Raw genomic sequence first — 26,742 nt, 5'->3', positions numbered from 1 at the left:
AAGAAGCTTCTTGGTTTATCATGTCACTCATTGACCACTTTCTCTTGAACAACAGGGCTTCATCAAATCGAGTTATATCTTCCATATATCCATCTATGAATCTGGCAGTACTGATGTAGCAATTTACGAGCAGATACTATTGATAAGGCAAGAAGAGGGGGAGAGAAGGCTTATTGACTGGGGATGAGGGGATTTTCTCTAGGAAGCTTTTTCAAATATAGATAAAATGAGATATTTATGGCCTACTTTCACTCGTTCTATACATAAAGACCAAAGAGTTGCTTAGAACAGCACTAAGTTGAAAGCTCACCTCTGAAATATGAAATGATCTGCAGGTCACAAGCTGAAATCCTGGCAATGCTGATTCTGCCTTCCATAATCACAAGGGCAGTAAATTGAGGACAATTGAATTGGTTAATAGTATGACCTGTTATTTACAGTGATTAGAAATGGCAGAAGTGTGCAACAAAGAGCTTAATCAAAAGCAAGTAATTATCATTAGAATGAAATTACCACTCAATATCCTTTATTTTAAGGCACGAGGCTGGGATCTTGGATCTCACCATTCTCGGTTCCGCAGTATGCAAGACTTTTGCAGAAGGGATTCGCAACCCCACATTTCATAGCACAGCCATTATCAGAATGTGCTCAATCTGTGACTGCAATTTTGATATGGAAAATTATTTGGTAGTGTAAGCAGGAAATATAGCGAATGATGGGTTAGTGTATTCAGAAGCGGAACGTTTGAACAAATTTATATGTAGCCATTTTTTCCTTTCATAACAGTTTGAATGAAAGATGGCATCTTCTAAAAATAATTGCTTTACGTTGTTCTTACAACTATAGGAGATGTATTTGCGAAACAGTTGTACAAAAGAGATAGCTTTATGCAAATGTTGCATATCATTAGTGACCTTGCCCTACAAAATCGGTAACCTTTAACATCAGATTTGAAAAAAAGAAAACAATGCTTAACTTTTTTAAGTTTATGTTTTGTTACATAAGGATATTTGTTAATTCCTGGATTACCTTTAACTATCCAATTTTACAGAGGTATGGGGGTAATCCATTTCTATGGAGACTTTGTATGAATCGAAAGAAGAAGCATTACTCAGTAGGGTACAAGTCAGGTGGTCTGGTTTATATTTTTAATGTGAGTCACTGTAAAAAAATGTTGCAGTGGAAAAAGCATGCTTTTTAATATATGTGCAATATGGAGAAATGCTGTGAGTCACAGTCCCTGGTCAGGGTAATAGTGCTATACTAAGGAAATCATTTGAAAAATACTTCTTTTCTAAGGGATATAGTTAGATATCTATATACCATAATACGATTGCAAAATCTATAAGTGAAAAGAAAAATGGGGACGACAAAATTATACAAGTCTCTATATGAGCAATCTCTTTAATTGATGAACAAACACTTGTCAAATTATCTGAAAACACAAGATCGATGGATATTAGCATATATCAAACTTTTGCTGAATTAGATTTTTTTTACATTTGTTTTACAGTAGTTTTTTGGATGGTTTCTTCAGTAACTAAAAAACAATAGGTGGATGAAAATTCTTCAAGAAAAGGAGGTGGGGAATTAATTATATATGAAATCATGCAGATGATTTTATGAGGCTTTTATGAGGCTAATTACAAAAACACAAGTTTCGTTCTTAGACTTAAAGTGTTTTTTAGAAGTTAGTGATAAAAATAAATCTGGAAATGGTAAAATGGGTGGGGAACTATTATTTCTAGGTCACTCTGCTATGTCACTTTCTAAAGAATAACCATCTGCTGACATTGGGCAATAATTTACGACAATCAGGTACATTTGATTTAAGATGGTAAAAAGCTTTTATGATTTTAAAATCTGAACACACAATTAAGGGATGCATTTTTATCTGTTTTCTCTTCACATCTTAAACCTGGGTTGTCTAGAAATGTTTTTGTACAATTTATTATGATAAAAATTTAATGTGGAAAGATAAAAACATGAGCAAAAAGTAAAATCCTCATCACTCCCCCTTCATTCAAGCCTGCCTCTTTCAGTCGTCAGAGGTTGGCTCCCCAAAGTGCAAACAGTTGGAACTCTCACTCAACAACTTCAAGACATTTTGACTCTTTTAACCCTTAGAAAAACTTGAAAACCTGTTTATTTGTGAAGAGGATTGCCGAATTATACATCTCTTGGTTGGTGTCTTGAGAGTTTGCTGACTTGCAGGCTTACAAATCATTTAAATAAAATAGATAATCATTATTTACTGTTCAAATAATTAGCTACATATTTTCTGGAATAGTTGAGACCTAGTTCTTTACGAAACATCTTTTGTTTGGTGTTGCCACGTTCCTTGCTGACATGGGGTTCTTGACCTCACATCTTTCAGTGTGCACCAAGACGTAACAGAATCCAAGTACGAAAACATAACCCGTTATAATATACTGTCATAATACACACTTCCACATATAATTAGAGTACACTCACCTGGAAAATACAAGCTATAAAACATGAGAGAAATGCAGTCACAGTTCCGACATTCTCGAAATCCTCCTAGAAAGAAATAACAAAGACATCCATAAGCGAAGTGAAGAGTATGAACATAATTTGTAAGAATACTGTACTTGTATTTCACCCATCATGGGTGGCATGCAGTTCTGTGGGACATAAAATATGCATAACTATAAACTGTTCTCCATATAATATACAAATTGGCATGCTTATATTACCTACCATCGTCAGAGGAGGGTATTTGAGTACACCTTTTAAGCACATGCCTATCACTAAGAGTATATGTTACAGTCAAAGTGTGAAATCTCGGTATTGTATAGAATGCCTAGGTGGTTTAGAGGCAAACTAGGAAATATACTTTTTTTATGAAAATGTTACATACTTTTCCTAGGCATTCTATACAATTCCTAGGCATTATACAGAATGACCAGTACCATTTACGCAAAGAGTTAAAAGGGCACAAGATGAGAAGCCTTTATTAATTAATACGCATTTGAAACTGAAAGAACAAAACTACGAAATAAAGCACAGGATATTCTTACCGGAAAACAATGAAAGCAGAACTGAGATTGAAGTACTTGTTACACTAAGAAAGGCCGGAGTAACACGTGGAATTGTACTCAATATTATTCTTCACACAAAAACACCTTATATTTTGGCACTTTGATCTTGTACATACATTTCAGCACTTAAAGAAGAATGCGAACAGAATATTGTTACAGGTAAAACACAAAGCAGAACTGGCATGACCTACAGAATGCGAACAGACTATTCTTACCGGTAAAACACAAAGCAGAACTGGCATGACCTACTTGTTGCAGCACAAAAACACCTTCTATTTTGGCACTTTGATCTTGTACATACATTTCACGACTGAAAGAAGAATGCAAACAGAATATTGTTAACGGTGAAACACAAAACAGAACTGACATGACATACTTGTTGCAGCAGGGAAGGCTAGAGTGACATTTTGAATTGCACTTAATTTTCTTTTTCACACAAAGGCACCTCATATTTTGGCATTTCGTCTTCCACATACACCTGACGAATCCTTGGCCGCTTCCTGTGGAATGAGAAGTAGCTGCAGATCGGAGAGGTATTTCGTGGTCAGGAACGTCTTCAATTCTCATTAGGTTCTTTGGACATACGGTGGATTGTGATCTGGCGTACAGTTGCTTCAAGATTCCTTGTACAGTTCCAAGTCAGTAAAAGCCATCTTCCGTCACGTTCATAACAACTGTCAAGAGATTGCGTGAGTCACCCCGCCCTTTGTCGACGTCGGGAATCTGAACTCGCACAGTGGCACCCAAAGGCACAGGAGGAATTTTTTTGTCAGAATCCCTTTTCATTTTTTTGGCCTGAATCTCAAGGTTCGATTTTGATTCCATTTTACTTTGGATAGCTTTCTCAATATTGAAGCAAACATTGCACAAAATGCTAACCCCATAACCTTCTACTTCGTCGCTGTCATCGTCTTTAGATGGCATGAACGTTTCGGCCACACTTTTAACATGTATGAGCACCGCTGATTTCTTTTAAGCAGACGCAACAGATAGCGGAAGAAGAAGGATTTTCGGTAACCACGGAAATGGAAGGCTCTTCGATAACCATGGCTTCACCACAGTTTTGGTTTCCTCCATCATGGATTGCATTCTCAGCTATGTCTTCTGCAGGGAGCTGTGCCTCTTGCATTGATTCATCTCGTCTTTCTTCCTGCTGTTGTGTTGTTTGTTCACCCTCTATTGTTTTTTAGAGCTCTTCCTCAGTCTCTACGTCTTGTAAAACGTCGACAGGCAAGGACGACGTCGAGAGACCTACTCTAGCTTTGCAGCCGAGCAGAGCTTCGTATGGTGACCTCTTAATCCAAGAATGAAAAGCTCTGTTCTTCATAAGTTGGACGAACCGCAATCCCTCACTCCAGCAGCTAGTTTTTAGGTCTCCGCCTGCGTAGGCTCCGCTTGCGCAGTCTCCCTGCCGAGATTTTATGTTTTCTAGAGTAGGGGCTTAAACCCGCCCCTCTTCTCCATTGGCTGGCTTCCTAAACCGAGGCCAGCCATTGGAGGAGAGGGGCGTCTATCTGTTTAAGCCCCGTCTTTTTGGGTTTCGGGGGCGTGTTTTTTCATGTTCTTTCTCTCCTTTTCCCATTGGCTGGAATTTTACATTCGAGGAAATGGGAAGAGGAGAGGAAGAAAAACACGCCCCCAAATCCGAAAATGACGCTGCGTTTCTCCGAGGCATTTCTGCTTCACCTCGGAGAAACATGGTGGTGTCAGGCACACTCCATCTATTTTTAACAAACGTTAATTTAGCATGCGGAGTTTGCATTCGTACTGTGCAACTCGTAATCAGGGTCTGTGTGTGCATTATTTTGTTTTGCCATGTTATTTATTTTATTTTATTTTTTTAAAGGTTTTTATTGAAGAAGACAAGAGAATTTTACATAAATCGGGTGTCATACATAGAATACAATATAGCGATAGGTGAGCGAATAGACCAATGCAGAGAAATCAATTCACACGAGTATGCAACCTTAGCAAGGATAGGTACATTAAAGAGGAGAAAGTACGATCAACAATCCAGCAAAGCAGCAGCCTGCAAGGTTCGCCCACCCATAATTCAGGATAGTGAAGACCAAATTAGACACCTGGATAAGTATGAAAATCGATACAGGATAAACGACCCATCTCTTGTGAAAGGAAAAAAGAAAGAAAAAAAGGCCATAGAACTAAACAAAGGCAAAATAACAAACCCCTCCCCATTCCCCCCACCCTGCACCCCTGCAATGGCTACGGCCCGTCCCCACTAGCAGTGTGCCTGTCGCCCCGGAACTAGACCTAAAAGTAGGAAAAAGAGTGGAGGAGGAAATATCAAACAGGCCCCCGGTCTCCCTTACCCCCCGCCAGCAGCAAACCACCCCTACACATATCCAGAATAATAGAATGCAACGATTAAAATCCAACGGGGGGGAGCTTGTAAGAACCACCCAACTCCCGCGCCATTATAAGGTACAAGTCCCGTATCAAATGAAGTCATTTTTCAAACCCATCCAGTCAAAGTCAACCCTGGCCACTACGATTTTTCATGCGAGCCCTGTCCGCTCGAACCGCCATCTCAATAGGAGAATCAAAATATAGAAAAAGTTCAAAGTCAGTACGGAAGGATTGAAACCAGGATAGCGGTACACAAAATCCAAAAGTCAAACGGAGTTTACTGCCCACCAGAAATAGGTCGCCAGAGCGTATTTGAACCATCTTGGAGAAAAAGGGCGAGGTATCAATCCGACAGTCACTGGAGAACTCACTCTGAAATATAAGATTGTCAATAACCATCTTGGGCGGTATCGGCATAGGGCAGGATGCACTTTTGATAGTCCCGGGCTCGCTTGCTGCCGTTCGGGAGTCGACAAAAAATACAAAGTCTGACTTCAGCGCGGGGCCCTCTGTCTCAGTCGGAGCTTGCTCCGCGGGTAAAACAGCTTGTTCCAGAACCATCAAAGGGTCGTAGTCCGGTCTCCGGCAGATAATATCGGCTGTTACGACCATCCTCTGGATGATGGCGGTGACCTGTGAGTGGAGCTCCCCAATGGCGGCCATTACGGTGTGCAGCGACGGCATACATTCCACCAGTTCCATCGCCACTCACGAAGCGGCAGAGCAAGTATTTGAACCCCGGAGGTCGACAACTCCGGGGTACCAGGCACAGACAGTTCCAATGACAACTGTGGGCACTCGCAAAATCGCGATCTCAACGCCGTCGCCGCCAGTGAGGATCCAAGCCCGTCGACCCCGGGAACCCAACGGGGCCTCTGGGCAACGGACCCCTGACCACAGTAACCGGTGCGTCACGCCACCATAGCTGCGAAATCAAACTGCCACAGTACCACCATCCGAAACGGTCAGGAAACACTCCACTTCGGGAGACCAGACGCTACCCACGTCCCGCGGCCGATGTTATTCAACTCCAACCCGGCTGGGTTAGAAATCGAGGCCCCGGCTTCCACGCTGGGTTAGGCCGAGAGTGGAACACGGCGTATCTTCGTTATTCGAGAAGATGGAAATCTCGGGATTGCACCTTTAGACTCCGCAACACCTCAGCTACACGGGAGTCCGGTGCGAATGCAGGATAATCGTCAGGATTTGTGAGCAACTGGCGGAGGTCGGCGGAGCCGGGAGCTTATGCGGCCATCTTGGTTGCAAGCGTAGCTCCTCCTCCCATGTTATTTATTTTGCTAACCTTTTTCTGTTATACATGTTGGCCTGCGTCATCTTTTTTGCGTGCCTGTTCATGTGTTGTTGAGTGGTCTGTCTCTGTTGCTGTCTGTCAAGGTTAGGCCTTGTTAGTCAGTTCTGTAACACTTGTTACTTTTTAGTGCGAGTGTCCTTTTGTGTCTACTTGGCTTTGTTGCGACCTTTGATTCCTTTCCTCACCTCTTGTTTGTGCCAGGCTGGAGTGGCATCTGCGATCGGTGGCATTCATTATTGATCGTCGCTGCTTTGTCTGATTCCCATTGGTTCTTTACATAGCTGAGCGCGGCTGAATGATGTGGCATTTCTTTCCTGGTGACAGTGCCTGGTTTTGTGACAGTTCTCATCTAGTCCCAGGTGTTACAGTATTTCCATATGCGCATCAATTGCCGCCGCGCTGGCTCCCGGACCCCTCACAATCCCGGGCAGCGCCTGGGAGCTGAGAGGCGCAGATGTGTCGGCGCGCTCTTCACGGCTGCGGTGGCACCGCCAAGGAGACAAGACCTCTTCCGAGCCCGGGGCTGTGGCGTGGAGGTGCGCGGCAGCGGCGCCCCTTTCTTAGGTGGACTGGATGCCCTGAAGGCCGCATCTGGCTCCTCGCGACTTCTTCACTCCCTCTTGTTCTTGCCTAATTTATTTTCTCCAGTCACCAAGTTAGGAGATATTATGGACATTTGCCCCCCCCCCCTCGTTGCCCGCGCCGGGATCGGAGATAAACCCGGGCAGCGTGGATTCTACCTCCAGGGCCAAGCCCGGCCAGACGGTTGGGAGGGGGAGGCACTCAAATTTATGGGCCTGGGGGAATTCCCACTGTGGAGTCTCTCGTCCCCCCTCCCCGCCTCTGGTTGCAAGGGGGGGGGGTGAGCTGCAGGCTGCAGCGGAGCGCCCCCCCACGATTGATGTTCACCTGGTCTAGCCAGGGGGTGTGTGGCAAACTCGAGGGCCATGCAGTTGTGCCCCAGCTAGGTAGGCAGCACGGGTGGGGGGGTAGCTGGAGAATGTTGAGGTGTTAATGTGGTCCGAGAGCGGATGTCGCACCCTCTCACACCCTCTCCCCCTCACCCTCTCACCCCCTCACCCTCACACCCCCTCACTCTCCCACTCACCCTCGCTCACCCTCACACACCCCCTCTCACCCTCACACACCCCCTCTCACCCTCACACACCCTCACTCACCCTCACCCACCCCCTCACACCCCCTCACACACCCCCTCACACACCCTCTCACCCTTACACACCCTCACTCACCCCGTCTCACCCTCACACACCCTCGCCCACCCTCACCCACCTCACTCACCCTCACTCACCCTCACACACCCTCACTCACCCTCACTCACCCTCACGGATATGGCTTGCCTGGGGTGACGACTTCCCTGGTTCCTATGCTTCGAGCCTTTGCTGGCTCTTGGAATTATGCTCTGGAGCTCTGTGTATGTGTGTGTGGCTCTGTGCATGTGTGTGTGGCTCTGTGTATGTGTGCGTGGCTCTGTGTATGTGTGTGTGGCTCTGTGTATGTGTGTGTGGCTCTGTGTGTGTGTGTGGCTCTGTGTATGTGGCTCTGTGTTTGTGTGTGTGGCTCTGTGTATGTGTGTGTGTGGCTCTGTGTATGTGTGTGTGGCTCTGTGTATGTGGCTCTGTATGTGTGTGTGGCTCTGTGTATGTGTGTGTGGCTCTGTGTATGGCTCTGTGTGTGTGTGTGTGGCTCTGTGTATGTTTGTGTGGCTCTGTGTATGTGTGTGTGGCTCTGTGTATGTGTGTGTGGTACTCTGTGTGTGTGGCGCTCTGTGTGTGTGTGTGGCGCTCTGTGTGGGTGTGGGTGCAAAAGCAATAGGCCTCGCATTTGCGAGAGATTAAGCTATTGGCATTGTAAATGACAATGCCATTTATTTATATGTTTTAAAAACAAAAATAATATCAGGAGCAATGCCAATAGCTCCAACTTTAACAAAGACAAGACCATTGCATTTTAAATGCTTGTTTCATCTTGCATCCAAGCACACAGCATATTTTCAATGTCCTGATTAGCTCTTTCGACGCTCCCCTGACTTTGTGAGTGGCGCGGCTTACCATGGACGATCTTCAAGGTGGGCCCATACTCCTTTAGGCTGCTTACCACATTGTTTGCAAATTCCCTGCCGTTATCGGGCTGTAGAATCGTTGGAGCACCAAGCAACGTAAATATGTTGACGAGCTTGTAGGCTACTTCTTCCGCTCTCTTTGATTTCAGAGCCCTGAGAACTACAAACTTAGTGAGATGATCTTGGTACACCATTATAAACTTGTACTCTCTGTCAGGATGGGACTGAAAATTGATGAGATCGACCTGACAACGGGAGTTGAATTCAGAAAAAAACATTGGGTTGACCACAACACCTTTTTCAACACATTTTTGCTTCTTCTGGCAAGGCTCACAAAGGTGAATGTACAGCTCAATATCATGACAGGTAATGTTCTTATACTTGGGTGAAAGTTCTTTCAACATCCTGTCCCGTCCTCCATGACCAATAGCCAAATGGGCCTTATGGAGTACGTCAAATAACTTGGAGTTCGCAACGTAAAACTGAATAGCACTCGTACCTTCTTTAACAGGATAGATCAACTTAGTCGTATTCTCGACCATCATTACATTATAGTGTTTCACCAGCCAATAGTCTCGTGATTCCTTCTTAATGGTCGTCTTAGCCTTTTTCACATCGTCCACTAACTTTTGGTAACTGGTTTCGGTTAGGAAAACACCGTTTTTAGCAGCATTGGCTCTTACTTGAGATAATTCATCGCAGAACCGTTGTTGCATGTCATCATGGCGTGATTCCTGTCTTGGCACTACACTCCCTTGCGACATGGTGATACAAGAACCACAGAAAAAGATAACGGCGGAGCATCTGTGGAACCTCAGCCGGATGCTATACACGACCTCTGACCCTGCTTGCAGGAAGGTCGCTCCCCACACCACCGCACGGCTGCCACCTGCTCTTTGCCTTGTTACTTGTGCTGTTTCTGCCCCTCGCTTGCTGGCAACTTGTGCTGTCTCTGCCCCTCGCTTGCTGATAACCTGTGCTGTCTCTGCCCCTCGCTTGCTGATAACTTGTGCTGTCTCTGAGATTAGGTGTATTATATACTTTGCTGGCAGACAATCCGGCAAAGTATACAATGCCTAGGCAATGTATAAAATATAAATAATTTCATACTTTGACGTTCGATTTTCAGGCATTCTATACATTACCTAGCCATTCTATAGAATGCCGGATTTCACACATTGCCGGGCGGGAATAAAATGGCGGGATTAGACGTATTATATACTTTGCCGGCAGACAATCCGGCAAAGTATACAATACCTAGGCAATGTATAAGTATCAATCATTTCATACTTTGACGTTCGATTTTCAAGCATTTTCAGGCATTCTATGCATTACCTAGGCATTCTATAGAATGCAGGATTTCACACTTTGACTGTAACATATACATATTGTTTAGGAATTTACTTGTGGTTTCAACATGCATACAAAAAGTCCTCTGGAGAGCAGCAGTTTTGTTCCCTTTTGGATCAAGGTCATATAGTACCTCAGTCTATCTGAAATAAGTGTGTGCGAAGTATGTAAAATATACACACTGTATAGCCATAGTTACCTGCAAGTCAGGGGTGGTTTCTCCATTATGGCCAGGGGCTGTGCTCCTCTGAAATTCCTACACATTTACATAAAACCATATTAAATACATCCCTTTATTTAGAGATATGATTGCATTCGTATCTCTAAATAAATTGACGTATTTAAGTCTGGGCTGTCTGTTTCAGGCTGCTTGCCCCGCCTCGCTCTGAAGCAAGAGACGAAAGCCAGGCAGTAAATCAACTTTCTGAACTTTAATGCCCCATGCTGTTTTAAAGCCCTTCATTGCCATTGTGGTCTATGGTTGTATGCATTCTGTAGGCCAGTGACGCAATCAGCGTCACGGTTACGAGCTTCAGAGACTTCATCCCTGCATGATTTTAAACGTCCGTCATTCAAAGGCATAGATCCCACCCTTTCATCATACGTGATAGTGGATGTGGGCACGTCTGATCTGGTGCCTTGTTCTCGCTAATGGTAAGTGTTTGCATGCTAATGTTGTGTTATGTATCTTGTGCTGAGACCCCTCATTCACTAACCTCCCCCACTGTGACACCCCAGCCCTGGCTGCAGATCGCTCGCTAGTTTAGAAGTGGAGCTGCTGTATTTGTTCACCCGCTAAATGGATCCAAATAACAAGCATAGCTCTTGTTCCCTTGCAAAGTTGATCCAAATATCAGAGTCAAGCCAAAAGTGAGAGATATGAGCTTACTAGGGAATATGTGCTTACAGTGGACAGTTCTCTGATGTATGACATTAAAACTGGCCCAGTCTGCATGCCCCTAAGTTAACACTGATGCCAAAAACATGGATTGACTTGCAAACAATGAATGTTAAAAAGTTAAGGGAATGCATTTCAGCTATTTTGTTCCTCTCTTATTTCACATGCTTTACTTCATCTTGCTTTCCCCGAGAGTTAGCTATTTTATAATGTCGTGTATCTGTATTTTTTTCTGTGCATACTTTGAGGCTTGAGCCATGCCAGGTGTTTATGAGGGGCTATGATTGGGCGCACAGGCCCTAAGGCTGAAGCCAAACAAAGTGCCTGTCAGTGGGTTGGCCTCTCTGCAGAGCACACATAACAATGTTTATATATTCCATTTGCAACTGAAATTCTGTGGATGTGTGTGTTAAGATGGTACACAGATGTCAAAATATTTGCATGGCAAAAGTAAGAGAAATCAAAGTGCTTACATTTGAGGGAGTGCAGTGCATGTTTGGGGGCAGTAAAGTGACAGAGATGCGGGGAAGTGCATTCAGGGATGAGTGAAAAAAGGATGCAGAAGAGGTATTAGAGGTGGTTGAACCCCTTCCACAGGCTTCAATGCTATTTCATTTACAGACTCGCTATTTCAGAATTTAAACATTTCCGACGTTAATTATTTAAATCAAATCATTGTTGTTACTACTTTATCTTAAACAGCTAACACCCATTCACAAAGCCAATTATGCTAACAGGCTTTAGGTGTATGTCAGTTGTTGTGTCTTTTATCTGTCAGGGAGAAACCAAAATACTGGTCAGGTGGCACACTATGCGGATCACATACATTTAATTGACATGTTTCTTTAAGAGAGCCCCCACTTTTTCCATCCCACTCAAAGACCTGTCTGCACATATTTATATATGACTGATTGCAGCAAGCAGCTGTGGGTGGTTCTCGAAGTCTGGTTAGAGAATATTTTCCAAAGTTAATGCTGCATGCAGTGCAAGACACTGGGCAAGCATACATTTTAAAGGACTAAAGTTGTCAGTACAATATACACATTACAGTAACTGTTGAACATACTAATGCAGGAAGATATGGGACAGTTTTTAATGTGTTTAGTATTTCAAGACTATACGTTCCCACTACTTTATAAGCCTTGCTTTATCGCTACATTCATTTGCTTTAAAATGCACCATTTGCCAATCCTTTTTAAATTTCTTTCTTAGGAGAATGCTCACCCTGGACCCCAGGTTTGCCTCCGAACTTGTTTCCATCACTCGATATATAGAAGTAATGGCTAACATTTACGGCTCACCACTTTGATGTCACAAGCCGCCACTGCTGTAAGCACTTATTGTTTTCAGCATTTTATCTGGTATAGAATCATATATTTATTAATTAGAAGTGTTATATAGCAAATACAATATAATGTAGCTGCCACCAAGTACAAAAAGGGAAACAAAGAATACATTCTCTCATTAATACTATTTTCAGAATAAAGAGTGCATTGACAATATCCACTCAGGAGTCACGATGCATGCAGTAGTGCTTACACATAGTATAAACCAATTTCCAAGTGGCTGCTATACAAATATTGGTGATTCCTGTAACCCTCTCCAAGGGGAAAGGTGTGGCGCCGCGGCCAGGGCGACTGATGCTGGAATCTGGGGACCACGGTTCGATCCCAGGCTCCGGCGGCAGGTTAGCCCAGCACCATGTGACTCTGGGCAATAGCTCGCTTAATCTTCCCGACGACCCCCAGCGCCTAGAGACCCTTACGGGTGATTGTGCGCTTTACAAATGTGGACTTTACCCTGTGAGTACCTGTGAGAAAAGTTAGCAATTTGCGGGTTTGATAAAAATTCCTGTCTGTTTTTGCCTGCCGATTTCTTGATTTGCAAACAATTTCAGTTAAACAAACATTTCTTGTCTCTTTGGATTCCCAATGCTACACAGAACGCAAGTATCTATTAACAGAGGCTGAAAAGAACGGGAAGCAACAAACATGAAAATCTGATGGACTTTAAAAGCTAATTCATAATAACATACTCTTGTGCACGTATCCCGCAACACATTCCGTACTCTACATATGTTGCGGAGCTTACTCTGGAATAAGGTTCACGCCGTGTTGCTCAACACAAACCATAGATGTCAGTAGAGAAAAAGGGGACTAGGTGTGTGAGGAAGAGCATTCCGGGACTCCAGCAATGGGACGCTTTCCCCATTACCTTTCCCCGTCTCCTTTCCTGTATTTACAGAACTCACCCGAGGAGTGCTGGTCCTTTAAGGCGACTGACTTCCCAGGTCAGCTGTTTGGGTCACGTGGTGCAGAGGGCTTCAAAGTGGACGGCGTCAGAGAAAGCGGGCGTTCACTGGGACCAACGGACGGAGAACGCCAGGAGAAGACGCTTGCAAGGACGTACTCAGTGCCTCCGTGGGACAGAGCAGGAAGCCTGCAGGAGGAGCACGAAGACTCGCCAGCAGAGGGGAAAATCCGGAGCGGAACGAAGCCTGATGAAGAAACAGGCTCCACAAGGTACGGGGACGAATTTACTCAGTGTGGGGCCGCGCCGTAGAGAGACCTGGGGGGGGTCCGGGGGGGGTAGTAAAAAGGGGAGATAAAGACTCTGGGCCGTTCTCAGCGTAATAACGCGCATTGCATGGCATGAGACACTGGTGACGGTAAAGGTGGCAGTCCCCTGCACTTTCCCTGATTCCCTGCGCCAACTGTTGTAGATTGCAAACAACGCCCTTACAGGGTTCTTTTGTTTCTTTTCCTCCTTATGGTATCAACGCGCCACGGCCGCCAAGCATAGACTACAGAACCTCACAACGTCGATAAAACTACAAGAGAAGCGCTGAGCCATACTACAACTCCCAGAATCCCTTGCACCAGAGAGAGTGGTTTATCTTTCTGTTTTCACATTTCTTTGACTCAAAGACTCTATCGCTTCAAAAGACTTTGTCTGTGACACCCTGTTAACAATAAAATACTTAAATAGAAACCTGTGCATCCTGGTCTGCTTCTCCACCACGCCACAAGGTGCCTCCAACTTTGAACATTATTACTTGGCGGAGCAATTGCAGTGGCCATTTTGTTGGCTAATGGGACGCCTCCTACACTAACTAGGATCTACTACATCGGACCGAGATTAGCATATTGTGTGAGAGGCTTTCCTACCACAGGGTAAAGCCCCTAGACAGTCCAAGAACCTCCTACAGATAGCACACACCAGCTAGCCAGAGAAGTGTGTGACTGATGCCAACCCTCACACCATACATGCTGCAGATCCATACAAGCTCTACCTGCCCCTTCAGGGACTTCATTGGGAGAGAGGGTCTCAAAACATTGGTAACTGCTGGGGTTGATATCCTTGGTGCACTGTTACAGAACACATTGCTCATTATCTTTGCACAATTACAGGCAGCATACAATTTACCTATGGCCCACTTCCTGGCATATAGCACACTGGTGGCCAAAATGCAGGGGCTCTGGCAGATAGCTGACACAGAACTGGAATCAAATCCTCTTGTCCACACAATCCACACCATAGGCAGTGGCCACAGACTGATCATGTGGTTGGCTCAGGCCCTAGGATACACACCGCATGGCCCTCTGCTGTCCACTAGGCAGATGTGGGAGCGCAACTTAGGATGTGATCTGACACAAAGGGAATGGAATAGGACTTAAGCATACCCACGCAAACTTTCTCGCAATGCTAAGTACCAAGATATCCAACATAATATTCTGCATAGAGTACTTAACACCAGCGCTCGCCCGCAGCGTGTTCGGCTCTGCCTCAAACTGCCCTAGATATGGAGCGCATGACGCGGACATGGCCTACATGTTTTGGAGATGCCCAGTGGTGGCAGCACTCTAGCAGGAGGTCACTGATGCGCTGACTAACATTATGGGGTTCGCTGGGCTGTGCTACATGGAGTGTGAACTCTTAGGTGTATTCAAGAGTAAAAGTCAGGGAGTGCTACCAATCGCTTTTCTGATATGGCATTGTTCATGGTTCCGAGATCCATTGCTATGCAATGTAAAGCCAGCACACTACCAGGTTTACAGTACTGGCATGCAGCAACTCAAATGGGATAAGGCTGAATCTGGGGCCCTTGGGCAAGAGGAGGCCTGTGTCCTTTTCAGGGTCCCCATAGCAATGGAATGGAACGCACCGCTACATGAACCGCAAGAACTCACAGAAGACCTCACGAACTGAGGGAGTCCTTAGCTGACTGGTTACCCGACCAGATGATCTGCGCTGCTTACTCAGTGGTGTAAAGACACTTGGGGGGGGCTGCAAAGTGCAGGCAGGGGGCCCCCTCACCCTGACCCCCTACCACTTTTGCTGAGGGGACTCCCTGGAGCTCGCCCCCCCCACCCCCACCCGCGGGGCTTATATTAAATCACTGAGCTTACTAATCTGTGTTTACCATTGATCCGGGCTTTCGCGCGTGACTTTTCTTATATGGGACAAGTCCTGATGCAATACGTGCTTGGTATTACTGCACTATACTGCAAGGCACCCGTATGCAGGGGAGTTCACTCTTGGGGCCGGCACTCGCATTCACATTAACCGTTACTTAATTATTCACATTATATGGGCAGCTCTTATGACCTGAAAGTGTCCATTGTTCACTAACTTGTTTATAACTTGGACCAAGACCTCCTGTTGTACGATACTCGCTGTCATGCAACGTTCAACTGTCATGATTTAGTCTCTTGTATCCGCTTGTATATGGCATGCTTAGGAGTTATGAGAAAAACAAACAAAATAGGATTAAAAAATGAATAAATAATAACATCCTCAGTTTTGTTGTAAATAGTAAAAGACGGAGCCATGAATATTTTCTCACCGCACCAAAGCAAAAATAAATTATATTTTCTAAGATAAATTTATTTTTGCTTCGCTTACAACCAGGTAACCCGTGGTTACTGCTTAGTTGGACTGAACATCTTTTTTATGTTTTCAAATGTATGAGCTGGAATGCGAATGCTTATTTGGCCTCATATGTATGACTATGGTACCTGACAAACTAACTAAGGAAATTGGTTGGGGAAAAAAATTCCATGAGATGTCTGCCCCGGTTGGAAAGAAGAGGAACGAAAACACGAATAGTGCCACCAAACCAAACACTGCCATTAGATGCCAACTTGACAAATGTTCAGAAAAAGTCATATCTGTATACATTTCGTCAGGTGTAAGTTTAATGTAAAATAAGTTTTGCATTTCAAAACTTTTAAACTTTTGCTCTCCCCAAAGGAACATTTGTGTGCGTCATTTCCCTTAAAAATTCCGCAAATTACAAATAATTTACTCATACCATACATAAAAGTATATTTATGAGTGATTTTGGGGAGGAGGACTATCAGCCGTTTCTTGATGAACACCCACAAGCTGCACGTTTGAAGGTATTCATTCACCAGTTTTTCAAGTGGGCCCACACAGTAGCCATCATAAACCTGCCCTTCGAGTGTCTTTGTTTACACGGAATTTCGCTTCATTCTGGCAGAATGTCACACAAGCAGATTCAACTGTCGAGGGAGAATCCCACCATTCCCGATCCTATACATCAGAAATGCATCAATAATGTCCCCACAAATGTGCTAATGTCCACACCTGAGTTAGAATTAGGTGCATCAATATTTTGGTGAATCAGTCAGATAATTAGGACATGCCTTTGTGCTCAATTCCACAGAAAAGATTCAAAATCATATGAAGGGTAAAGGATGTAACTCAATAAAAGAAGTGGCCGCTGATTAAATGTGTGAACATGAATGGTGCGATCACAAAAAAACAAAATAAATTTATTTTTTAAAACTCTAGAAATTATTCCAGCATGACCAAGGGTCCCTGGGCCTTCATCATTGGTGTCCTAGTCCCTCAGCAATGCAGACTCCAAACTGGGAACCAAGTACCCATTTGTAGTACTTGATTCTCAGGATAGCAGGGCAAAGCAGTCCAATGCTTACCAAGAGGACGTGCTGTGGGATACAGGCTCAGAAATCAGAGAGGCAATAAACAACTTACTATATATCACTGTTAGAAATGGGGCCTCTAGTTGGCAGAGGTATGAACCCTGTCCAAGTAGGGACCACCACTCTAGCCAGGGTAAATCAGATACACACTAAAAGATAACCTACACTCACTCTCAGGTTGCTTGGTCCAGAGCAGCCAGGCTTATCAAACAAGTTACTTACCTTTGATAACGCCGTATCTGGTAGAGACATGATCTAGCCACAGATTCCTTACCTTTGAATTTCCCAGGCGTCAGACTGGATCTAAATGATTTTTCTTCGAGCAATACTCCTGTGCACCTTTAGGTGACATTGCTTGCTTTCGCATGGCGCTGTTAAATAGTTGGAGTCAGATGTGACGTCTACGTCACCTATATAGGCATCACCTTGGCTCGCTGATGTCAGTTCCTTTTTCACTACACTCCACGTCAGATGCGCAGAGCCATGAAGTGTACTGACATTGGTATGTTTGAAAACAAGGGATCTGAAAGGGATCAGCCCTGATACTAGAAACCTGTCTGCAGTGCCGGGAGGATGGGTGGGTCAGTAATAAATCTGCAGCTAGATCATGTCTCTACCAGATAGGCATTACCAGAGTTAACTAACTTGTTCACCTGATAGAGGCATCTAGCAGCAGATTCCTTACCCTTGAATAGATACCCAAGCAATGCCATCCCCAGAGGAGGGACTGTGGACAAGTTCACAATAGGAAATTTGCAGTACTGAGCGGCTTAAATGGTCGTCCCTGCCGACTGGTCTGTAGCGGCAGTAATATTTGGTAAACGTGTGCAGGAATGCCCAAGTTGCTGCCTGGCAAATGTCCAAGACTGGGACCCCACGTGCTAATTCAGTGGTAGCAGCCTTAGCTTTTGTCAAATGAGACCTTAAGCTTTCAAGAGACTGCTTCTTTGCCAGAGCATAACAAATCTTGATGCAGAGGACGACCCATCAGCAGATAGTTCTCTTCTGCACCACCCGACCCTTCTGTGCTCCAACATACCCCACGAAGCGTTGGTCGTCCAGATGGAGATACCACTCGTGATCCGCTAGGCATCGATGGCTGTGTTTGTCCGCGCTGGCATTCAGGGAACCTGCCAGGTGTTGAGCCACCACGGAAATGCCCTGCTGTTTCAGCCACATCCAGAGACGCAGGGCCTCTGGGCAAGGGATCCACGACCCCACTCTGCCTTATTAGTTGCAGAATATATATTGCAGTAGTGTTGCCCGTGAACACTTGAGCCAGCCTCCCCTTGATGGAGGGTAGAAAGGATTTTAATGTCAGACAGGTTGTTCGGAGCTCCAGAAAGATGATGCGAGTCCAGATTCCGTCGGAGACCAGAGTCCTCTGATCACCACCTCTCCTAGAAGGCCGCCGCATCCCAAGAATGACGCATCTGTCTCTACTGTCAGATCTGGTTGGGGAAGGGAGAGCGGTCTGCCTCTGACTCAATCGTGGTTCTTTATCCACAATTGCAGGTCTCATGCAGTTACGTCCGAGATCTGGACCATGTCGGAAACATTCCTTTGAGTCTGTGCCCATTGGAACTTCAGGTCCCACTGCAGACCCTGCCTTTGCTATCTGGCATGCGTGACTCGCAGGATACAGGAGGCCATGAGGCCCAAGAGCCTCATAGTCATTCTCACTGAAATTCAGAACAGAGGCTGAAATGTCGATAGTATAGCCTGAAAATCCTAGACTAGCCACTCAGGAGGGTAGGCCTGAAACTGTACTGTGTCCAGAACAGCTCAGGTGAAAAGGAGCATCTGAGAGGGAGCCAGGTGTGACTTTGGCATGCTGATAGTGAACACCAGCGAATGCAGGATTTTTGCCGTAGTCTGGAGGTGGGAGACGACAGCCTTGGCGAGCCCACCTTAAGCAGCCAGTCGTTGATAGGGAAGACTGGAAGGCTGATGTGCGCAGATGAGCTGCGACTAACGCCATCACCTTGTTAAACACCCATGGGGCGCTGGTAGGACCAAAGGAGATCACTGTGAACTGAAAGTGCTAGTGGCCTACCGTAAACCGCAAGTAGAGTCGATGGGCAGGCAGGTAGGGGATATGAAAATAGGCGTCCTGCAAGTCCAACACTACCAACCAGTCTCCAGGGTCCTGAACATACAGGACATGAGCCAATGGGGGCATCTTGAATTTCTCCTTTCTGAGGAAGTAGTTGAGGCTCGAAGGTCTCGGACAGGACGAAGGCCCTTGTCCTTTTTCTGGACCAGAAAGTAGAAGGAATTGCAACCACAACCAACTTCTGGCATTGGAACTCTCTCTATGTCTCCTGGAACAAAATTAAAGGATCTTCTGTCAGTCGATCAAAGGAAGGAGGTATGGAGGGGGGTGTGGTCTCAAAGGGGAGGGAATAGCCCTTTCAGGTGATCTAAAGGACTCACCTGTCCAGTGAGATATTGTGCCAGTGGAAGAACTGATGGTTGATCCTGCCACCAACTGGACGCCCATAAGCTGGAAGGGCAAGACTAGGAGGGCTAGGAGGCTGAGGTTTCTGGAGGGGGTAGTGGTTTGACGAGACCTATGGCTGCCCAACCCTCGAGATCAGAACAAACTGTGCCCTCGTCCACGTAGGAGGAAGGCAGTTTCTGAGTAGTTTCAATGAATTTCTGAGAAAATCATGAAAATCTGAAGTAAGCTCCCTCCTTCCAGTGCTGCAAAAACTTCCTATTTACCAAACACAATCAACACATGGAGGCCTTTAAAAGTATTACACTTAGAAAATCTAACAAAGGTAAAACAATTGCAGTCTACAGTCTACATTCTACTTTGACAACTGCTTACCTGACAAAATATTAACAATTTCCACCTTTTATCACCATATTGGTTCATTCTGATCAATGTGTTGTTAAAACAAGGATGCATTCCAGATAGCCTCTTTATCGGAAAAATGCCACCAATACCAACAAGAAAACAATGCTGGTCTAGAAACCCCTGACAACTACATATCACTTACCAACTTGCTATGGTTATGTAAAGCCTTTGAGAAAGGTATTGCCCTCCAACGATATCACAACTGTCAAAAAAGGCTTGAATACAATATTTTACTGGACGTCAGATAATTCCTTGAAACGCAACCATCCGAAAACTGAATCCTGAAAATCAAACAAAAATAATCCATTCTTACTTTCTATGGATGTACATTTCCTCCCACTACACAGGTCAAATAACTTCACTTCATAATCTGCAGCGCCCTCTCTTGCGAATATCACATAAACAAACTGGCACAAACTGCAAACATAATCAACTAAAAGCTGCTGCTCAAGTTCTGGCCATCGCCAGAATGGATTAAAGCAATGCCATCCTAACTGGACTTCCAATTAACACACTTCTACCTATCAAAGCAGTCAAGAATTCCACAGGGACGATAATCCTTCTCCACAGCCGTGCCAACAATTTTGAACTCCTTCCCAATTTGTTTAAGAAGAGTGCCTGATTCTTTTTTTTTCGCAGCAAAAAACTCATGGCCTACCTATTCACAAATGACCTTAACTAAGAAGTTTCAGGATAAGGTACTCCACCTTAGGAAACCAAGATCTTACCAGGCTTTATATATAAAATGAAACTTCCCAAACTGGCAGGCTTCAAAGGTGTAGTACGTTGTACTAGAAAATGTTATATTAGTGATTTTCCACAAGATGCCCTATCTCTATCTCCTGCCCACCTTAGCACTCCCTTTGATTTTTCTAAACAGTTTGGTAAATGTTCTAATGTAGTTGTAAGCTTATCAAAAATAAGCAGTGTAGGAAAGTAGGATCTGCTTATTATGGTTACCCCCACTTTTTGCTTGACGTTACACTATTTTTGACTAGTCTGACTGGGATCCTGCTAATCAGGACCCCAGTCTATCTGCTTTCTTCTTAAAATGGTATGCCATGTACTTTGGTACACTCCAGATTGGATACTGGGGTACCCTTATAAGTCCCTAGTACATGGTACAGATGTACCCAGGTCACAAGTACCCCAGAGGCCCCCCATGGGCTGAAGCATGTATTATGCCACCCATGAGAGGCTATGCAAAACGAAACTACAGGTCTGCCATTGCAGCCAGTGTAAGCTGGTGCTTGCACCACTTACTTTAGATATAGGTTCACGATATCTATAGGTCACTACACTTAAAACTTATAAGTCACCCCTACAGCAGGCCTTAACCCCTTCGAAGCTGATGACGGCCGGGAGCCGTCATAGCACACGGTGCTCGTGTGCTGATGATGGCTACCGGCCGTCATGGCGCTCCCCCCGCGGGTCTCCGATCTTTGTTTTTTAACTTGGGAAGGCAGTGGAAGACCTTCCCCTGCCTGCCCCTCCGCCCCCCTGCCTCGCCATCAATGACGTCAGCGCGTGAGCCGCACTGACGTCATTGGGTGTTTAGCTTCGGTTTCCCAACGCGGTGGAAGCCATTTGTTTCCAGCGTGTTGGGAAAGGAAGGTAAGTTTCTCCTCCGGGGAGCGGGCGATTTTCACAAAACAGGCATCGGGGGAAAGGAAAGGGTTTTCCTTTCCCCTCATGCCTCTTTTGTGCATTCCTACTGCACAAATGCCCACTAGAGCCAGGGATTTTTTTGTTTTTTTGTTTACTGTTTGGGGGAGCGGCCCCTTGGGCAAGGGTCGCTCCCCAACAACCCAGGTAACCCCTCTTGCCATTTTACATTGTCAAAACCACCAGCTTTTGCAAGGGGGGTTACCTGGGTTTTTGGCCCCGTGCTAGACGGCCATCTAGGTAAACCTACCAAACCCAAACATTTCTGAAAAGCAGACACCCGGGGCCTTCCAAGGAGGCATGGCTTGCGTGGATCCTCCAACGTTCCTTTACCCAGAATGCCTTGCAAACCTCAATTTTAGCTGAAAAAATCAGTTTTTTCACACTTTTTTGTGTGGGGAAAGCGTGGCATCACTGGGCTCACACAAATTTCCTCCCACCCAGCGTTCCCCAAGGTCTCCCGATAAAAATGGTACCTCACTTGTGTGGGTAGGCATAGTGGCTGCAACACGAAAAGGCCCTATTCGTACGGTGGAGACTTAAAATAACCTATAGTAAAACTACCTTATTTTTTGGTGAGGGGCACCTGAGTTTTTGGCCCGGGGCTCGGCGGGCATCTTTGGAAAGTACCAAAACCAAACAGTTCTGAAAACTAGACACCCGGGGGAGTCCAGGGAGGAATGGCATGCGTGGGTCCCCCAATGTTTTCCTACCCAGAAATCCCTGCAAACCTTAAATTTAGGTTAAAAAACCCACTTATCCATACATTTTTGCGTGGGATCTCCGTGCCGGCAAAAAAGTCCTACCACCCAGCGTTCCCCTTGATCTCCCGAGTAAAATGATACCTCACTTTAGATTAAGGTTTGCAAGGTTGCAAAAATGTATAGGTTTGTTAGGTTTCCTAGGTGCAGGCAGAGCTAGGGTGCAAAAACTACAGCTAGGCACTTTGCCAAAAAAGGGTCAATTTTTAACTGCAAAATTGAGGTGTGACCACGTTGCATTTTACGGCGTTTCATGTCGCAGGCACAAGGCTGACCCACACAAGTGAGGTACCGTTTTTATCGGGAGACTTATGGTAAATCAGATTTGTAAATCAAATGTTATTACCTATTGAGTTTTCATGCATTTCTCCCTTCCCAATGAAAGACATTGTGTACAAAAAAAATCTTTTTGAAAAATAATCAATAATTCTCATGCTAGTATGAGAATTCCCAATTTTGAAATTGTACAAATATATACTGTTTCTAAACTCTATAATTTGTACCCAATTCAGAAATACATAGGTGTCTTTCATACCGATTTTTCCATGTATACATTGTCCAAGAATAAGTGCTCTATACCCAGTAAGTAATAAAATTCCATTGAAAGTTGCTGCTCAGTTTTTGGCTCTGGGTTCGTCGGGTTCTTGGTGAAACTACAAGTCTTATATATCCCCACAACCAGGAAGGTCACACGGATGTAACGGTATATTGCTTTCAAAGAGCTGTCAAAATTACAAGAAGTTTAGGTGAAAACGTTGAGACAAAAGGCTGTTTTTTTCAACTAATTTTCAATTATTCCAATATTTAAATGTTAGTTTCTATAAAGAAACCTTCATGGATTTAGACAAATGACCCCTTTCTGAATTCAGAATGTTGTCTACTTTTCGAAAATGTATAGCTTTGCAGGATCCATTATTGCTTTCAAACTCATTTCTACCATTAACTGGAAGGAGGTTCTCTGACAAAAGACTGGCATTCCCTAAAAGCTGAGAAAATGGAGATTTCAGCCCCTCAAACCCTTTTTTGATAACATTTGCAGGGAAAAACCCAGAGGCTTTCATTTGCAGCCCGTTTTTCCAATTTTTCTGAAAAAAACTAAAATGTCACTGTATTTTGCTTAATTTCTGGGACCCCTCCAAGGGAATCCACAAACCCTGGGCACATTTAGAATCCACATGATGTTGGAAGAAAAGAACGCAAATTTGGCGTGGATACCTCAAAAAGTTACCGGGGCCTAAGCGTGCACTACCCCAAATCGCCAAAAAAAGGCTTAGCACAGGAGGGGAAAAGGCCTGGCAGCCAAGGGGTTAACAATCCTTATTTGCGTAGCACTTTTCACCCTAAGTGGGATAGTTACGCCCAGACGTGGGTCCCTTGCTCACTGTTCCACTGGATTCAAGCTAGCCTGGCTGATGAAGGGTAATACTCAGAAACCGGTCCCAGGATGCTTGTTTCCAGTCCAGGGTGGACCTGGCTTGGTAGCTCGGTCTGGATTGTTCTCATGAGGCAAAGGATGAAGACTGATTTGCATATTGCTGGGTCTAAACTGGGGTGGCATGATGAGCAAACGAATGATGGATTTAACCCAGATCTCTTGACTGGGGGGTGAAAGTATGATTCATTCAGCATTCCTTCCATCATTTGTTTGTGCAGCACTTTTCACCCTAAGTGGGATGGGTATGCCCAGACGTGGGTCCTTTGCTCATTGTGCCACTGGATTCAAGCTAGCCTGGCTGATGAAGGGTAATACACAGAAACCGGTCCCAGGATGCTTGTTTCTGATCCAGGAAGGACCTGGCTTGGCAGTTCGGGCTGGACTATTACCATGAGGCACTGTCAAGACAGATTTGCATTTGGCTGGGTCTAAACTGGGGTGGCATCGTGAGCAAAAGAATGATGTACTTAACACAGATCTCTTGACTGGGCTGAATGTATGATTTATTCATTCCATAATTTGTTTGCGTAGCACTTTTCAACCTAAGTGGGATGGGTCTTGCCCAGACGTGGGTCCCTTGCCACTGGATTCAAGCTAGCCTGGCTGATGAAGGGTAGTACCCAGTAACTGGTCCCAGGATACTTGTTTCCGGCCCAGGGAGGACCTGGCTTGGCAGTTCGGTCTGGACTGTTCCCATGAGGCACAGGGTCAAGACTGATTTGCATATTGCTGGGGCAAAACTGGGATGGCATGGTGAGCAAAAGAATGATGGATTTAACCCAGATCTCTTGACTGGGGGTGAATGTATGATTTATTCAGCATTCTGCCCATCATTTGTTTGCGTAGCACTTTTCACCCTAAGTGGGATGGGTCTTGCCAGATGAGGGCCCCTTGCTCACTGTGCCACTGGATTCAAGCTAGCCTGGCTGATGAAGCGTAATACCCAGAAACCAGTTCCAGGATGCTTGTTTCCGTTCCAGGGAGGACCTGGCTTGGCAGTTCGGTCTGGAATGTTCCCATGAGGCACAGGGTGAAGACTAATTTGCATATTTCCCTAAACTGGGATGGCATGGTGAGCAAAAGAAAGATGGATTTAACCCAGAATTCTTGACTGATTTTTTCAGCATTCCGTCCATCATTTGCTTGCGTAGCACTTAACAATCCTGAAGGCAGGGTGCTGGGTTTTACGTGAGAGGGTGCCCCTGCATGATGAGCAGAGCCCCTCTGAAGCCTTCGGAGACCATTCTCCAGGGTTGTCTGTGACTCAGCCAGACATATAGGTAGAGGTGCATTATAACCTCGTAATAAAAGCTATCTCGAAAACGGCTGAAACAAAACATGTCATGTTTGGTATCAAACACCTTGGAATCATACCTCCACACCGGTAATCGGTGTGGATGGTATAATTCCACACTTCTGAAGCAAGCTTTGTGGGGCCACTGGTCTTTACAGTGCCAGCCTTCTCGACCAGTGCAACACAAAATAGTTGCTGCCGACCAGGGACACATTTCGGCCATCCTGCTGCTGAGCCAAGCATGAGTAGGGGAAGGCAGGACAATAGGCATCCTGTCACAGGGAGGTGTGACCACCTCCCGACAGGATTTAGCATAATGGGGCTTGGTGGGTGCACTTTCAAATTGCCTGAAAGTATGCATCCGGGGCACACTTGGTGTCCCTGTGCATAGTCCAGCTCAAACCAGTTCTTGGAGCCATTGGCTCCTCCTCTAGCATGAAACTGGACAAAGGACATAGGAGTAACCGTCCCTCTGTCCAGACCCTCCCCTAGGAGGGTCCCCTGAATCTGTCCAACTGTCTCCTTTGGGTACATAAGGGCTTACCTGGCTGTAGGACCTTAGATTTGACATGGACAATGTTCTGAACAAGAAACCAGTGACCTTCAACCGTCTGGACACTCTGGGCTTTGCTGGACTTCGACTGGGCCTAACTTAGTCTCCCTCTCTGTCCAAAGCATCATCTGTACCCTTGCTCCATACAGGCTCTGTGCAGAACCTGTGGAGCATTAAGGACATCTGAAGAATCTCCCTTGGGGTGAAGTCACTCCCCTGCATTTGCAGGCACCGTAACACAACTGACCGGTCTGCTGATCCTGAGCTCCTGCGGACTCCGAAGGCTCCAGCAACGTAGGAGGTGGGTTCCGAAGTTCCTTGAGGTCGAGCTGCCCTCTCATCGAGTTTGAGGCCAGTATCCCTCGCGGGGACCACATAACCCGAACCCCTGTGCACCGCGTACTTTTGCAAGAGCATTTGCTTGTTGGCGATTCCCGAGCTTGTGTATTGGACTCCATGTAGTCCTGACCCCGAGCAGTATTTCCATCAAAGAAACACGGCCTTCTAGCACCGAGTGCTCCGTGGGCTGGTACTTTGTGATCTTGCTCGAGGGCCCCTCGCGAATCCTGGTCATTTGGCCTGTGGGTCCTCTTGAGGGTCATCTTGGACTCTTTTGGGCTTCCCTGGTTGCTCCAGACGTGCCCTGACTTCCCATTGCTTGGTGAGTCCAATGGACCTTGCTGGTCCACACTGTAACCTGCTTGACCTTCCTGCGTGGGTTGCTGTTTCCAAGGCTTGTTGGTGCTCCTGCCAGACATCGACCTCTCAGCACTCGACATCCTTCGTGGGACAGCTCGCATCCGGCTCCTGGTTGACCTCAACGTCTCCTGGTCCTCATGGCTGCAGAGTCAAGCATCCCTTCTTTGCACCTGAAGCACCCAACATCGGTGGGCATTCGTCTACCGAGCCCCTGGTCTCCCTGAAGTGACCCAGACTCTGTCCCCTCTGCTTTCAGGTTCCTTCTATCACGAATCCACCCTTGGATTCCAACGGACACTTTCTTCCTTCCCGGCAGCAGCTCTTCTTTGAAGTCCACAATTGAAAACGCCACTTCAGACCCATGTACCCGGCTTTCCTGGGATAGGTAACTCGGGTACTCCGGTATCCATGGGTGAAGTGGCTCTCCAACT

General features: G+C 45.6%; 1 protein-coding gene across 5 annotated transcripts in view; it reads right to left on the bottom strand.

Annotated features, from left to right (window-relative positions):
- SEC22C (SEC22 homolog C, vesicle trafficking protein) overlaps positions 1-26,742 on the bottom strand; it is a 141,868-nt gene that overhangs the window by 32,609 nt on the left and 82,517 nt on the right. For all 5 annotated transcript variants that reach the window (XM_078665319.1, XM_078665318.1, XM_078665316.1 and 2 more), the window contains one exon: positions 2,476-2,541. In XM_078665319.1, the coding sequence (XP_078521445.1) occupies positions 2,476-2,541 (66 nt within the window). The remainder of the gene's footprint in view (positions 1-2,475; positions 2,542-26,742) is intronic.

This window comes from Lissotriton helveticus, chromosome 10, assembly GCF_964261635.1.
Source record: "Lissotriton helveticus chromosome 10, aLisHel1.1, whole genome shotgun sequence".
NCBI lineage: Eukaryota > Metazoa > Chordata > Amphibia > Caudata > Salamandridae > Lissotriton > Lissotriton helveticus.
Note: the sequence above shows the minus strand (reverse complement) of the source record. Positions and strands in the feature narration are given on the sequence as shown.